Source organism: Malaya genurostris, chromosome 3 (assembly GCF_030247185.1).
Source record: "Malaya genurostris strain Urasoe2022 chromosome 3, Malgen_1.1, whole genome shotgun sequence".
Taxonomy (NCBI): Eukaryota; Metazoa; Arthropoda; class Insecta; order Diptera; family Culicidae; genus Malaya; species Malaya genurostris.
Genome location: NC_080572.1, coordinates 121,439,642 through 121,454,834, shown reverse-complemented (window position 1 = coordinate 121,454,834; position 15,193 = coordinate 121,439,642). Strand labels below are relative to the sequence as shown.

Here is a 15,193-nt window from a genome sequence, read left to right as displayed (position 1 = left end):
TGATTCAAATTGAAGCTCTCAGTGTCTTTAAAGAGACTGTGCAATTTCATTCAGATCCGACTTCCGGTTCTGAAATTAATGAGCATGAAAACTTTCAAACTGTCATACAAAATGATGCAAAATAGGTACGCATCGGTACGTGCTGGTACGGAAGAAGAAAACGCCGCCGCCTAGCACACTGCGTGCTTTGCTAATTTTTGTATAGCGTGCAGAGTTGCCACATTTAAATCTATATTAACTTGACATAAACTGTTTAGAAAGTTTATGATTTTATTCAAGTTTGAAAAAAACATTATCTTCTAGTGATGTTTTTGAAAATATGAGTAATATGAGAAAGGCATCATTACACCACTAGGTGGATTAAAAAAGGTTTTTTACTTCAGTCCTGCAAGTCTTGTTTAGAAAATATATACAAATAAAACAAATAATCTAGTAAATAAAAAGTTTTGTTTGCTCGTTGTAGTTTTTAGTTCAAACCCAAACCCTGTTATATTTGATAGCTCTCTTCCGAGACGAAGAATAGTAGTGAATTAATCCTATTTTGTTTACTTTTCTATCAACTTGATAAGAAGAATAAATTGACAGGATTTCCCCGCGGTAGTGATTTCAAGTGTTTAACCATGTTTGTAAATTCTCTGATTGCACAAGCTCAATCGTTGTTTCTTTACCGCGTGTATAAAGAAACGTGAATGTTTCTATCGAACCAACAGTAACGTGGTGAATCTTTACATACATAGATCTTCGTTCCATTTGATTAGACAAATAATCCGGAAGCAATGAAACTAGTTTTGGCAACCTTGTTAATTAGTTTGTGCATGGTCACAAATTGCCGTGCTTACACGCGTTATTACCTAAACGCTTCACACCCAGGCATGTGTACCTACTATTAAGCTATCATCAGCCATTCAGTATATTTTCGATTGAGAAACAACTAACACAACCAATTCGGTGTTTAAGTAATAGAGTCGAAGTTTTCTGTCTTTCTAGATCACCCTAACCAGTGCTTTGACCCTGTAAGTGGATTTCATTTGAATGCTGGATCTATAGAAAGCAACAAAAACTGCGAAAACGTAACCTGCTCTGAAGATTACTCGATGTCTGTTACTGGGTAAGACCAGTGTAGTTAAATTGAACGCTACAACTAACATATTTGTTTTCTTACAGATGTCTCATTCACGCAGTCCCAACAGGTTGTCAGCTAAAACCGGCCGATTACGAAAAGCCATATCCCGATTGCTGCGAGAGAGTGGTTTGTTCAAATTCAAAAGAAGCTTTGTAGATTCGAAAGTGAGTCAAAAATAGAATAACGACAACAAAACCTGTTTCTAATGTTCAAATATCAAAATTATTGTATTTGTTTCCTGCTTTACAACTACTATCGGAAAATTATAAAATTATAAAAAAGTTGCCGCCATTAAAATCCCTATTTCTCATATTCTATTATCATTTCAACATGTTCCATTTTTTACGTTTATCATTTATGTACTGCGGAAGTGGATCTTCTATCAGCGTTCAATCTAATATTGCTAACTGGACCGCTATGTAGCCAAGTATTTGAGTTTCGAATACGATTATATTTTAGTCCGATTCCTAGTAAAAATTCGTTATGTTATTTTCGAATCTTAAGAACCGGTGGAAATTTTGCAAAAAAAAAAACAAAAACTGACGATGAACCGAGTTTATCGAGTTCACTCCATCTTCAGCTTATTTTAGGTTTAACGTTGAATCGGTACGGTTCATTAACCCGACCAAAACCAAGCAGCGCATCATGATGCAGTACTGTATTTTTCAATTAATTGTGCAACTTATGAAATAAGTTTCTGCTACTTAACTAGAAACTATTGTGTTATGGAAATTTGAAAGCTGGGCAGCAAGTCTTTATAATCTTCGATTATTCTCAAAACATTGATTCTGTCATTCAACAAATTTCCAAGTTCGAGCGAATTCTATGCCGGTAAAAAGGTAAAACCGATTTTACAACTTTCAAAAAAAATCTTGACTGAAAAAAATTGTCTAGCAGCACTCAGTAACTCGCACTAAATCCGCTGCCTAAACACTAAGATTTAATTTGAATGTTCGGTAATTCTTGTACCGAAAACTTTCGGTAATCATCAGAAAGAACCTAGTTTGCGGTAAATGCAATTCATTTTACTGAAATTATATGAATTATACCTAAGCAATCATTGTCACACAAGCTGGTCTACAGAATGCCGAATCACTGAACTTCGTTAAATTTTATAATAAAGGAAAAATTGCCTTCAAACAGCGATGATTTTATAATGTGTTTAATGAATGAGCTAATGTATTTTTTATTATATAACAAATTTCGTATGGAGCAGACAATCAATCCGCTTCAGAAAAGAGGTGAGCGCTTCAATGAAATTGTTAGTTGTAATTCATGACTAAAATTCTCAGGTTTCTTCCTAAAATCAATCAATTTGCAAGAAACACGTCCAGGATTCATACTAAGGAAACTTTGACACACACATGCAACACACTTTTCAATATTCATCTTCGTTCTATCCAAGCGCGCAAAATATTGTAAAGTTAGAACAAACAAATGAATGTATGGAAAAATTGCAATAGTAAAAAAAATCCTTTTAGAAATTCGAGGGGGACGGATATAGCGTGATGGGTAAGTCGATGCCTTCCACGCAGCCCGCCTGGGTTCGATTCCCAACCCCACACATGGGGTTTTTTTTGACAAATGACCTTCAGGTTAAAATTTGTTGATTTAAAATAAATACTATGTTTACCGTTCTATCCGTTAAAAAGTGTCATTAAGTTTACCGATGAGTTCGGTAGTGCTTGACAGGTAAATAAAATTTGCATTACCGAGCGCTCTATAATCAATTGAATTACCGAACGTTCAGCTGTTGAAAGTTCGGTAAAAAATTATCGAATTCTGTGATGGTACACTTTTTGGGTTAGATAGGACAACGGTTCCAGTAGTCATCTCGCATACCATAAGTGAGATCTGCTGTCTCTGATCGATAAATTGACCTTAAGGGTAAGATGAAAATAAGTGCATTCTCTTCAAGTTTTCGCGTCATAGTAACAGCAGTATTGAACAATTTTCGAACTATTTTTACCTTTTTTTATAAATATAAAAAATAGGTATAGAATTCGCTCAAACTTTAGAACAAATTTTCGAGGCCCGGAGGACTGAATGTCATATACTAATCGATTCAGCTCGACGAACTGAGCAAATGTCCGTGTGTGTATGTGTGTGTCTGTATGTGTGTTGTCAACTAAGAGGTCGAGGTCTCAGTGTGTGCGTGTGTGACAAATAATTTCACTAATTTTTCTTTGGAGATGACTCAACCGTTTTCTACAAACTCAGATTCATATGACAAGTCGTATACTCCCAAACAAGGTTCCTGAATTATGTTTGGTTCCGACCTCTGGTTCCGGAACTACAGGATGATATGTGACAAAAAGCTTTGGTATTACATTCCTGTAGTGGAATTTGACCTTCTGTTTCAACAGACCTCGCAGCCGATTCAAAGTGTACAGAACCATTGCATGGCTAGTGCTACGATTCTACTGACACTACGAATCCTTTCCTTGATATGTGAAACGAAATTTAAATTGTGTAACTCAATTTTCTCGTAGATGGCTGAACCGATCTAAGATTCAAATGAAATATAAGAAGCATCTAAGATTAAAATGAAAAGTTTTAAGATTCTATAAAACATCTTGTATTTCAGTCAGATCCAACTTTCGGTTTCTGAGATACAGAGTGATTAGTACCTTATGATCAAAAAAGAACCGGAATTTTATTAAAAAACGCAAAATTTCAATTTTTAATATATTTCTTCATTATCGCCTTCAAAGTACTCTCCTCCTGCGGCAATACATGCATGCCAACGCTTGATCCAATTTTCCATACAAGTTTTATAGGCTGCCGAAGGTATGGCCTTTAGTTCACGCAGCGAATTCTCTTTTATGGTCTCTATGGTCTCAAAACGCGTTCCCCGCAATGGCAATTTGAGTCTGGGGAAGAGGAAAAAGTCACACGGGGCCATATCTGGAGAGTACGGTGCTTGATTGATGATATTGGTTGAGATTTTGGCCAAAAACTGCGACACAACCAACGCTGTGTGAGCCGGCGCATTATCGTGATGTTCAGCTTTTTTTTTGTACCAGCCGAGAAGCGACGCGTTTCAAACCCAAAACATCAGTTAAATGTGTTTGGCTGATCCATAAGAGATGCCCAACAACACAGCAATCTCTCTAATCGGTACAGAACGATTTTGCAACACGATTTGCTTCGCCGATTCAATGTTTTCTTCAGTAACAGATGTTGTTGGGCGGCCAGGGATCTCATCATGATTTATACCACTCGTATGGCTATGTTTTCCTAGACACGAATCACCAAAGGCCTTTTCTAACATTTTCAACGTTTCGGAACACTTAAATCCATTTGCAACACAAAATTTGATGCACGCACGTTGTTCTAAATTTTCATCCATTATAAAAATCGCCGCACGAAAATTTTTCAACTTCTTTGTATAGACGCCAAACAAAAACTAATCGTACGATATGCGTCAAAATTTAACAGAATGTGTATAAAAGTGTTGCCAACGTTGAGAGAATAAAAGTTTACCGATTGGACAAGCGCGAGAATTTTAAAATGAAAATTCCGGTTCTTTTTTGATCATAAGGTATATAAAATCTTCTCTAATCAGTGTTTATAAAATGAATAAGTTAGTACGTTCTATGTCTTGAAAATCATTATGATACAAAATCGTATCGTATACTATCGCATTCAGCCGTTCATATATTTCTTATATTCGAGAATCAAATAATAAAACAGAGTTTCCAACTTTCTATTTTTATTCCATTTTTTCGTAAAGTATTAAGAGCTAGTGTGACGACGATTTTTAAAGACCATTTTGCTATGCCATTACTGGGACTGTTCTGTTTATCGGCAATTTAAAAAAAAAAGGAAAACCATTTTATTCGTGGTACTTGGTACTATGTTTTGAACAAAAATAAAGAACAAAATTGAGGAAAATGATTGTTTTGAAAAGTATCAAACAAAAAAAATCAAAAAATTACTTGCGAATGCAACTATGTAATGAAAACCGCGAGAATGTTATCCAGAAACGGGACTCGAACCCGTAGCTAACTCCTAACCAGGGAAATTGATTTGCCAATTAAACTACCCTGCATATGAAAGACAACAGTCCAAATGATTAGAAAAACCAAGCACGCTTCGCTTTACTTGGCCATCACAGTGTTCAATTATAGCCCTGTATCTATGGAAACACATCCAATTCCTTGACATTTTCGCGGTTTTCATTAATAGTTGCATACTGTTAGATACTGATCAAATTTAAAACTAGCTCAACACGGCTCTACGTCTTAACAAAACTAGAACAAATCATTTAAAAAAATAGTTTTTCAGTTCACTTTAAATTTCAAATTTTTTTTTTCGCCTACATCTTCTATACATATTTTAAACGTGATTTATGAAAAAATAAGAAAGCGATTTTTTTATCGGACACACTAGCTGACCTGCTTAAGCTAAATATTTTCAACTATTAACTCTAAATCCGATGTACTCTTAATTTATTACTAAATCAGAGCCAGGAAAACTATATCACGACACCTGTGCAGCAGCAAGTATTTGGGTGAAGGAGAATATTAACAAAACCCAATTTCGTTTGCGTAATATTGTAGTAAACAATTAAGTTCAGTAAGCAATTCCTATGATGATGAAGTGTGATTATTTAACAGTAGGTTTGAGCAATCGGCTTTAGCACAGCAATCCGGGTATGGTTTTTCATAATCGGTCGGTATCGACTGGCATCCTGGCAGAATTGCGACCACCCCACATCTACGTGTAGGGAAAAGCGAGATTATTGCAAGGTCACTTTTGAATAAATTATTCTTACCCAAAGATAGACATCGTATAATCTTGTGAACATGATATACGTTCACACTTTTCATTGTTCTCTATTGTTCCAACTTTCAGATGAGTCTCAGTTATTGGATCGAAGCATTGGTTGGGATAGTCTGGAAGGACACAGAATCAAAACATTATTCCAAGATCTACGTATTTGTGTGCAATTAGAGTTTACCTGGATGCGTTGCGTTCCTAAACAAACGTGCATAAGCACTGCAATATGTGAACACAAAACAGATAAAACATAACATTCCCAGTAGTAGTCGCATTTTTATATTAAACTAATTTATTAAACATAAACAATTGTGCTTAAATACAAAGGCCGACTACTACACTGCCTACACGAGAACGATTTGAACGTAATTGCACAAACAGCACCAAGATGATTGAGCTGAACAATTAAAATTGACATCATAGGAATTTCCACACATCATTGCTGTATAATCAAAACAGGAAAGCAGCAAAAATTGAATCACTACGCTTTGAACGTTCAGAGATGAAATGTACCTAGAAAATGAAGAACCATATAAAAAATAATGCGTTTGATGCTTTCACAACATATTCATAACTTTGGAATTGGTTTGAGGAAATCAAAACATTTATTTCATTATTATTGTTTTGAGCTGATATTGGCAAGCGATGCATTCATGATCTGCTAGTGTTCGTAAATAAAACAATTTAAATGTAGTTCGTTTGAAGTGGTAGCATTAAGTTTGGGTTGTATTGGTAAAATTTTATTTTAGTGTCGTTCAGTGTGCAAGCAAGTGTATCATTCAACACAACTATACTCTACAAAGTTAAGGACAATACTACATAAGATAAGTTTCAATGACATTACTAACAATTACAATACTTCATTTTTTTAAATACTTTGAAAGCAAAACAAAGCGTTCTTTTTTTAATATACAGTTTTGTTCATTAAAAAATCAATGCATTCAAATTTAATTTTATATCGATGATGGTTTTAAATAAGATTTTCGATCAAACAGATGTCTATTTCACAGTACTATTGAAAACCTCGCTGTATTGCAACATCGAATCGCCAAATTTTCACCGCACTATAACGAAACGACATACTCAAAACAAGGCTACGTATTCGAACCCGCTAATCCACTGTAGGGTTGTAATCTTTTGTCATCTCCCAAACAAAATCTAAAATCAGAAATCTGATTTAACAAATAATTTCACATTTTCAGGAAAAAAGTACGTTCAGTCAAATTTTGCTGCAATTATGCATAATGCATCTTACGTTTACGGATAGAACTTTAGGCTTATTTTGGTTACGATTGCCGATATTCTTTCAGGCGTTGTCTTCGAACGTGATATCACAGATAAAAATACTTCGTGAATTTACATCTTTTTTCGTGCGCATATTTAGAGTAAGCAATTAAACATAAAGTTACTTTACAATTCTCTACGTTTCAATATAATTTAATCTCAAAACTAAGCGTTAATTGAAAGATACAGTTCAATTAATTGAGAATTCAATGCAATTCAATTCAGTTTTGCATCGATGATGATTTTCGATTCAACCCATGTCTATTCCATGTTTCTATTGATATCGTGAAAATTTCATTTTTTTCTGCGTATGATTTCAGCATTTTGTGGGTTTATTTGACATTACTCTTCTACGATTCATATGATTTGTCTTTAAATATATTCCTGGAAAAGGACAAATCGAATTTAAAACCTGCTTTAATCCTTTCAGTGGTGTAATGTTTTCTCATATCACTCATATTATCATATGAAACATTGTGATAATCTTCAAAATACTATTCTTTGACGCTTTGAAGAAAATAAATTGAAACGGATTGAATTTTAAAACACAATGCTGAGATTTTGGATTTGCGGAATTACAGGGTGGAAAGTGCAAAATAAATGAAAATATGATCACTAACTTTTTACAAAGATGGCGATTTTCACAAATTTAGATTTGAATGAATGGTCTTACGATGCCATAAAACGATTCTTAGTTTTAAATTAATACGACTTCCGGTTCCAGAATTACAGGGTGATTAGTGTAACAATTTTGATTACCCTAGCTTTTTTTTTTATTCAATGATGTAATATAATTTTAGGCACATTGCTTAAGCTCTAAGATGCCAAGGGTATTTTCTAATCTCAATTAACGACTAACTTTAAACTAGAATAGTATCATTAGACTATGTCATCTCGGATTCTTGTAAATCCAGCTTTCATAAGGCGATCGGCAGTGGTCGATGAATTGAGTGTTGCATGAGTCTTTCAGATGGCGTTGGTCCGTGTGGGTCCGCGGGAAACACCCCCAGGCTACGAAGGCCCGGCGGGTGGCCCGCATGCTGCTTTTCGACTGGAGCGGTCTTCCGTGGGTAGTGATGATGATATTGCCGAAGAGAATGAAAAAGAAGTAAATATTGTGGAAAACGTGGTAAAAAGGGGATGTGAGAACAAAATGTCTGAAAACGATAGAGATCTAATTAGTTGCCATCGAGATGGAGAAGAGACAGGGAAGGGGGAACGAAAAAGTTAGTGACAAAAAAAAGATCTTGTTAGTTCCAATGACAGGAACGGGGATCGAGAGAATCGGGCAGATGTTAGTGTCGAATCTGTGGGTGGAGATTATACTTTCTGAGCGAGGAATAACACATTACACTTGTATATCAATGTGTTTAAGGTACTGGTATATGAGAAGCATATATAAACTCGCCAACACATCCCGAACCGGAACCTCAGGCGGTCTACCTCGGGCCCTAAGGGATTCCAGTAGCTTTGACCTGGCGTCAAGATACTCTACGCACGACCATACGACATGCTCGATGTCCTGATAACCGTCGCCACAGGTGCAGAGACCGCTCTCCGCAAGCCCAACACGCCAAAGATGTGCGTTGAAAGTGTAGTGATTTGACATGAGCCGCGACATAACACGAATGAAATCGCGACTCACGTTCATCCCCCTGAACCAAGGTTTCGTCGATACCCTAGGGATAATGGAATGTAGCCATCGTCCCAGTTCGCCATTGCTCCATGAAGTTTGCCAACTTTCAAGAGTTTCCTGACGAGAAATACTGAAAAATTCATTGAAGCAGATTGGTCCTTCATAAATATCACCTTCTAATGCGCCCACTTTAGCCAGCGAGTCAGCCTTTTCATTGCCCGGAATGGAACAATGCGAAGAACCCAGACTAACGATATTAAATAAGACCGTTCAGATAATGTTCCCGTATTTTCCCCAGGAAATAAGGGGGAAACTTTCCAGGCTTCATTGCCCGGAGAGCTTCTATTGAGCTTAGACTGTCCGTGACGATGAAGTAATGGTCTTTAGGCAAGGTTTCAATGATCTGCGACGTAGACTGAAGCCGGATCACTGAGTTTGTAAGAAGCGGTGATGTTTTGATTGAAGATGTCGCAGCCTGTGGACCTGTTGATGTATGATCCGTCAGTGTAAAACACCTTTTCACAGTTTACTGTTCTAAATTTATTATAAAAAATATTTGAGGCCACTTGAGGGCGCACGTGATCCGGAATTCCACGAATCTCTTCTCTCATGGAAGTGTCGAAAAACATAGTAGAATCAGAAGTATCCAAGAAATGAGCAAGGTTGGAAACAAACGAAGAAGTATTAATATTCTGAGCCATGTAATCAAAATACAAGGACATAAAACGGTTCTGAGAAGCCAAGCCTTTCAAAGTTTTCAATCACCATCGGATTCAAGATATCGCATCGGATAAGCAATCGATATGAGAGATCCCAGAATCGATTTTTCTACGGTAAGACGCCCGCGAGCACTTCGAGACTCATCGTATGAGTTGATTGCATGCAACCCAATGCAATACGTAAACAACGATACTGAATTTTGTCCAGTTTAATGAAATAGGTGTTCGCGGCGGATCGGAAGCAGAAGCATCCATATTCCATTACGGACAATATCGTTGTTTGGTACAACCTGATCAGGTCTCCTAGGTGGGCACCCTGGTTATTGTGCGAAGAAAATTGATTCTCTGCTGGCATTTTTGTTTCAGATACCTAATGTGACATCCCCAGGTGCCTTTGGAGTCGAACCAGACCCCGAGATATTTGAATGTGAAGACCGGAGCTATGTTTTCACCCTCTAGTTGAAGCTGTAGTTGTGCTGGTTCTCGCTTCCTTGAAAATACAACCAGCTCAGTTTTCTCCGTAGAGAACTCGATACCCATTTGAAGAGCCCATGTCGACAAGTTGTCGAGGGTATCTTGCAATGGTCCTTTGAGATCGGCAGCTTTGGGTCCTATAATAGACACAACGCTGTCGTCGGCAAGTTGTCTTAGCGTGCAAGATGTGTTGATACATTCATCAATGTTGTTTACGTAAAAGTTGTATAAAAGGGGGCTTAAGCATGAGCCCTGAGGAAGACCCATGTAACTGAATCGTATTGTCGACAAATCACCATGCGCGAAATACATGTATTTCTCGGACAATAGATTATACAAAAAGTTATTCAAAATTGGTGAAAGACCATGCTGATGCAACTTCTCAGATAGAATGTTTATGGAAACTGAATCAAAAGCCCCCTTGATGTCTAGAAAAACTGACGCCATTTGTTCTTTACGAGCAAAAGCCATTTGAATTTCGGTTGAGAGCAACGCAAGACAATCTTTCGTTCCTTTGCCCCTGCAGAAGCCGAATTGTGTATCTGGAAGTAAACCATTAGTCTCGACCCAATTGTCTAGACGAAACAATCATTTTTTCGAACAATTTTCGGATACAGGAAAGCATAGCAATCGGCCGATACGAATTGTGATCGGAGGCTGGTTTTCCTGGTTTTTGAATGGCGATCACTTTCACTTGTCTCCAGTCATGTGGAACAATGTTGTCCTCAAGTAACTTATTGAATAAACTCAACAAGCGCCTTTTGGCGGGGTCAGGCAGATTTTTCAACAAGTTGAATTTTATTCTGTCTAATCCCGGGGCTTTATTGTTACATGACAAGAGTGCAAGTGAGAGCTCTACCATCGAAAACGGTGTTTCGTTTCTGTTGGATGAGGCGACGCGCATGATCGTCTGTTCCGGAACAGAGTCAGGACATACTTTTTTAGCGAAATCGAATATCCAGCGGTTAGAATATTCCTCGCTTTCGTTCGTGGTGCTCATTGATGTTTCTCTCGTTAATCCGTCTACGAATCGACGTCAATAACCGCTTTTCTTCGCTTTAATAAAGCTTTTCATTTTAGCGTCTAATGCCGCGTAGTTTCTAAAATTATCAGGTGTTCCGTTTTTCCTAAACTCGATAAATGATGAAGCTCTCTCCGCGTTTAATTTTGAGCACGCTTTGTCCCACCACGGGTTGGGGGGACGGATGTTAGTTTTCGCGCCGGGTACAGGTTTCGTCTGAGCTTGAGTCGCGGTGTCGAGAATCAAGCCAGCCAAAAACGTGTACTCTTCCTCTAGTTTATCATATATCGTGTGAGGTCATACGAAACATTGATTGTCTCCGATGGTCTTAATCCGTAGGCGATTGAAATCACGATAGGTAGATGATTGCTACCGTGGGGATCAGGGATCACCTTCCACGTGCAGTCCAACCGTAGCGATGTCGAGCAAAGGTATAAATCCAGCGCACTTGGTCTTGCTGGTGGTGCAGGAATTCGTGTCATTTCTCCCGTATTCAAGATTGTCATATTGAAGTTGTCGCAAATATCATGGATCATAACTGATCTGTTATCGTCGAGAAGACAGCCCCATCCCGTTCCGTGCGAGTTAAAGTCTCCTAAAACCAACGTCGGTGCAGGAAGGAGCTCAATGATATCAGTGAGCCGCTGATACCCAACCGAGGCTCTTGGGGGAAAGTAGATGGAAGCAATGCAAAGGTCCTTGCCTTTGATTGTAACATGACATGCGACAATTTCAATACCTGGTATCAAGGGGAGGTTGATGCGATAGAAAGAATAGCACTTTTTGATCCCTAAAAGTACTCCTCCATAGGGATTATGATTACCCTAACTTATAGATCTTATTAACCATGACCAAATAATCTCACTTCAGTTATACCGGTCCCAAGTTTCTGATTCCGGAAGGATCGAAAACAGTGGAAAATAGTTCAATTTGAACTGCTCTGCACTGGCGAGTCGAAGATAAAACATAAAGAATAGAGTGGAAAAAAGCTAAAATGGAACTCATTTGAATTTCTCAGAAAGGGTGAGGTCGATTTTCACAAGCTTAGCTTCGGATGAAAATTCTTTCAGTATTACAAATTTTTTTTTAAGTATTTTAAATTTTTATCCAGATCCGACTACCGGTTCCAGTATAATAAAGTAATCAATGTTAAAGTTCTCATACCGTCATTCAAAATGGCGATGTAAAACCCAGTTTTAATGGATGTTTTCTGTGTACCCGCCTGCTGGAAATGATAGTCAAATACCTCAAATAGAACTAATAAACTTTTCTCAGCGACGGTTGAAACGATTTTTACAACCTTAAACTCAAATGAAAAGTTTTGTGGTTCGTTTTCTTCCGGACCCGACTTCCGCAAAAACGGATTTTTTAATGTTGCTGAAAAAGTATTTAATTTTTTGTTCATGTTAGTTACTGGTCATCTGATTTCGGCCATGCCGATTCTGGGAGTACCAGAAGTATTGAACGAACACTCTAAAGCAGAGCGTGCTTCACTCTTTCATAAAAGGTTGAACCGATTTTCACAAACATAAACTGTAATGAAAAGTCTTATGATCCCATAGGCTTTTATTTTTTTCAATTATAGAGGTTTTAACATTAATGTCATTCGCCTCTTCGGGCCAGAAAAACTTTCTGACCCTATGTGCGGGGTTGGGAATCGAACCCAGGCGGGCGGCGTGAAAGCCATCGACTTACCCATCACGCTATACCCGTCCCCCAAAGGACTTTTATTGAATTTTGTCCGAATATGATTTTAAAGAATTCCTTAGTAATATTTGTGAAATCCGGGGTATTAAAACACGTTATGTTTTTTACTCTCTACCCTATTATTCCGTAACCGGATGTCAGATCTATATGAAAATAAAAGAAAAGTGGGTGGGTAATGTCAGTCACATAACTGTATAACGTGAATACGAATGAAACTAACACGTTTCTTCTCACTTCTGAATATCTAAGCTTATTCTAACACATAAATTAATGAAACAGGGTAAAATTATTCACCTGCAGAAGTACACTGTATTTACAATCACAATAATTTCAAAGAAAGAAAATATAAAAAGTTCTTCAATAATTAATTTACTGATACTTACATTTTAGAAAATTATAACTTCGAGTTATTCGTACTTATTACATAATAATGAAAACTTTATCATAAATTGCTGATTATATTTTTGACAGCTTAGAGATGTTCCCAAGTAACAATTCGAATGCCTAATGGTTTTGATTGTAGTTTATAGGAGTTTTGTAATTGATTTTCCAATCACTACCTGTTTTATGACGACCATAATAAATGTCTCTTTTGACAAGTAATATCATAGTTTTTAAAGCTTCTATAAAACTTTTTACCCAGACTAACAACAGGACTAAAAATAAAACAATGTGTTGTAGAATAAAACCATGCAAACACTCTTAATATTGCTTTCAAACATTTTCTTAAAAACATTATTGTCAGTTAAATTCTTTCATAAATCTAGTTTTGTGTGTGTGCGTGTTCATTGGATGACAGTTTCACTCAGAGCAAATTTGAGGGTTCTAAAGTACATTTATGACACATTTGTAGTGGGCTATTTGATTTATTGCTTCTTGGGTTAAGCGTAATTTGCATTAAAGAAAATTTCATGGCCGCCATTATGATGTCCTATACCGTAGCATTTATTGACATCAAATATACTTCGAAATGTAAAAACGAAAAAAATGATGGGCTTTAATGATTCATTTTCAGAACGTATACACATGTTTTAATGCCACGAAATAGTTTTATACAAAAATGACGAAGAATCACAAAAAATAATTTTCAAAAATCATGGAGATTTCCGCAAAACCTGCATTTATTTCAAGGCGATTAGTAATAATTCTTATTTTCATCCAAACATTCACGATAAAAATAAAAGCGCATGAAGTTTCTACGTTCGGAAAAAACCTCAAACTTGTAAATAAAATCTAATATATTCTTACTGGTTGCATTCAAAGCAGACATGACATTCATAGCGGAATTCATTCCTTCCGAATAAATTAAATGTTGATCGTAAAGCTGGTTTCAAAATTTTCTTAAATTTGGAGTTTTAACGCAGGTTTATGCTAATTCTTCACTTTGCTTTATAAACCTTATGAAGAATGGTCCACTTGGCAGGAACATGCTCTTATAGAGGTTTTCAGTAGGCTTTACGTGGAGTTTAAAGTTTTAATGAAAGATTTATTATGTAGCATTGAAGACAGCTACAAGTATTTATTAATATTAAAATTGTTACTTGGGTTGATAGGTTAAGTACTACTCGAGGTATTCACGATTAAGTGTAGTTCTTTGGAAATATATTAATAGTTCTAGAAAGAAACGACGTATAGAATTCAGGAACTGGTCCTGAGTTCAAGAACTAAACAGGCTTAAAATTCAGTTGCAATTTAGCTCTAGAACTGAATTCTGAATTTGAATTTCGTGGTTGGGTTAAGTATCACCATTAATTCAGCAGGCTCAGAGTGAAATCAGGGAAGAATAGGAGAGTTACGAATTTCAAATAATATAACAAGGTTTTTCATGATAAAAATCCTGTTGATCATGAAACTATGAATAATAGATATGATTTCATGAAAAGATGAAAGAATCTGGCTCAATATTTTTCAGTCATGATAGCGGTTACTGATTTCTTTTCGTGCGTGATTCTACTGATACTTCATATTCAAACATGATTGTTCTAAGAACACGCAACAATGTATTATTTACCCATCAATCTGCAGAACTTGAAAAAATAATTAAATCACAAACTTCGATTATTAAAGAATGGGTTTCTAATATTTTAGTTGGGTATATCACACAAAAAGTACACTGAAGTCTTTTTTTATGCGAATTTACGTACCGCATAAAAAAAACCGCATAAAAAAAACCGCATAACTCTGAAAATTCGCATAAAAAAAAACCGCATAACTCTGAAAATTCGCATAAAAAAAACCGCATAACTCTGAAACTTCGCATAAAAAAAGACCGCAGAAGGGCAAACCGCATAACTCTGAAAATTCGCATAAAAAAAACCGCATAACTCTGAAACTTCGCATAAAAAAAACCGCATAACTCTGAAAATTCGCATAAAAAAAGTCGCGTAAAAAAAAACCGCATAAAAAAAGGCCGCATAAAAAAAGACCTCAGTGTATTATATATC

At 36.5% G+C, this 15,193-nt stretch overlaps 1 protein-coding gene and 1 long non-coding RNA gene across 3 annotated transcripts; one reads left to right on the top strand and one right to left on the bottom strand.

Annotated features, from left to right (window-relative positions):
• The first annotated feature begins 564 nt into the window (after window positions 1-564).
• Window positions 565-2,263, top strand: LOC131436080 (uncharacterized). The gene is made up of 2 exons (XR_009230577.1): window positions 565-1,108; window positions 1,165-2,263. It is a non-coding gene; the product is annotated as an uncharacterized LOC131436080 (long non-coding RNA).
• A 2,558-nt stretch (window positions 2,264-4,821) lies between these two features.
• On the bottom strand, window positions 4,822-6,566 carry LOC131436079 (uncharacterized). 2 transcript variants are annotated; one of them, XR_009230576.1, is made up of 4 exons: window positions 6,422-6,566; window positions 6,090-6,350; window positions 5,904-6,024; window positions 4,822-5,845 (listed from the first exon to the last, which is right to left on the bottom strand). XR_009230576.1 is itself a non-coding variant. In XM_058604543.1 (3 exons), the coding sequence occupies exons 1-3, from the start codon at window positions 6,181-6,183 to the stop codon at window positions 5,716-5,718; spliced, it is 345 nt and encodes a 114-aa protein (XP_058460526.1). In that variant the 5' UTR covers window positions 6,184-6,540; the 3' UTR covers window positions 4,822-5,715. The 2 variants fall into 2 exon arrangements, 1 of the variants encoding a protein (XP_058460526.1); XM_058604543.1 differs by having other exon boundaries at window positions 6,090-6,540.
• Between the last annotated feature and the right edge of the window lie 8,627 nt (window positions 6,567-15,193).

Excerpts from the sequence above, each read along its gene's own strand:
- LOC131436079 (XM_058604543.1), bottom strand. The coding sequence starts at position 6,183 with ATGCGACTACTACTGGGAATGTTATGTTTTATCTGTTTTGTGTTCACA. Across the intron at positions 6,025-6,089 it reads TAGGAACGCAACGCATCCAG|ACTATCCCAACCAATGCTTC; the intron begins GTAAACTCTAAT and ends GTGTCCTTCCAG. Across the intron at positions 5,846-5,903 it reads TATACGATGTCTATCTTTGG|ATGTGGGGTGGTCGCAATTC; the intron begins GTAAGAATAATT and ends CCCTACACGTAG.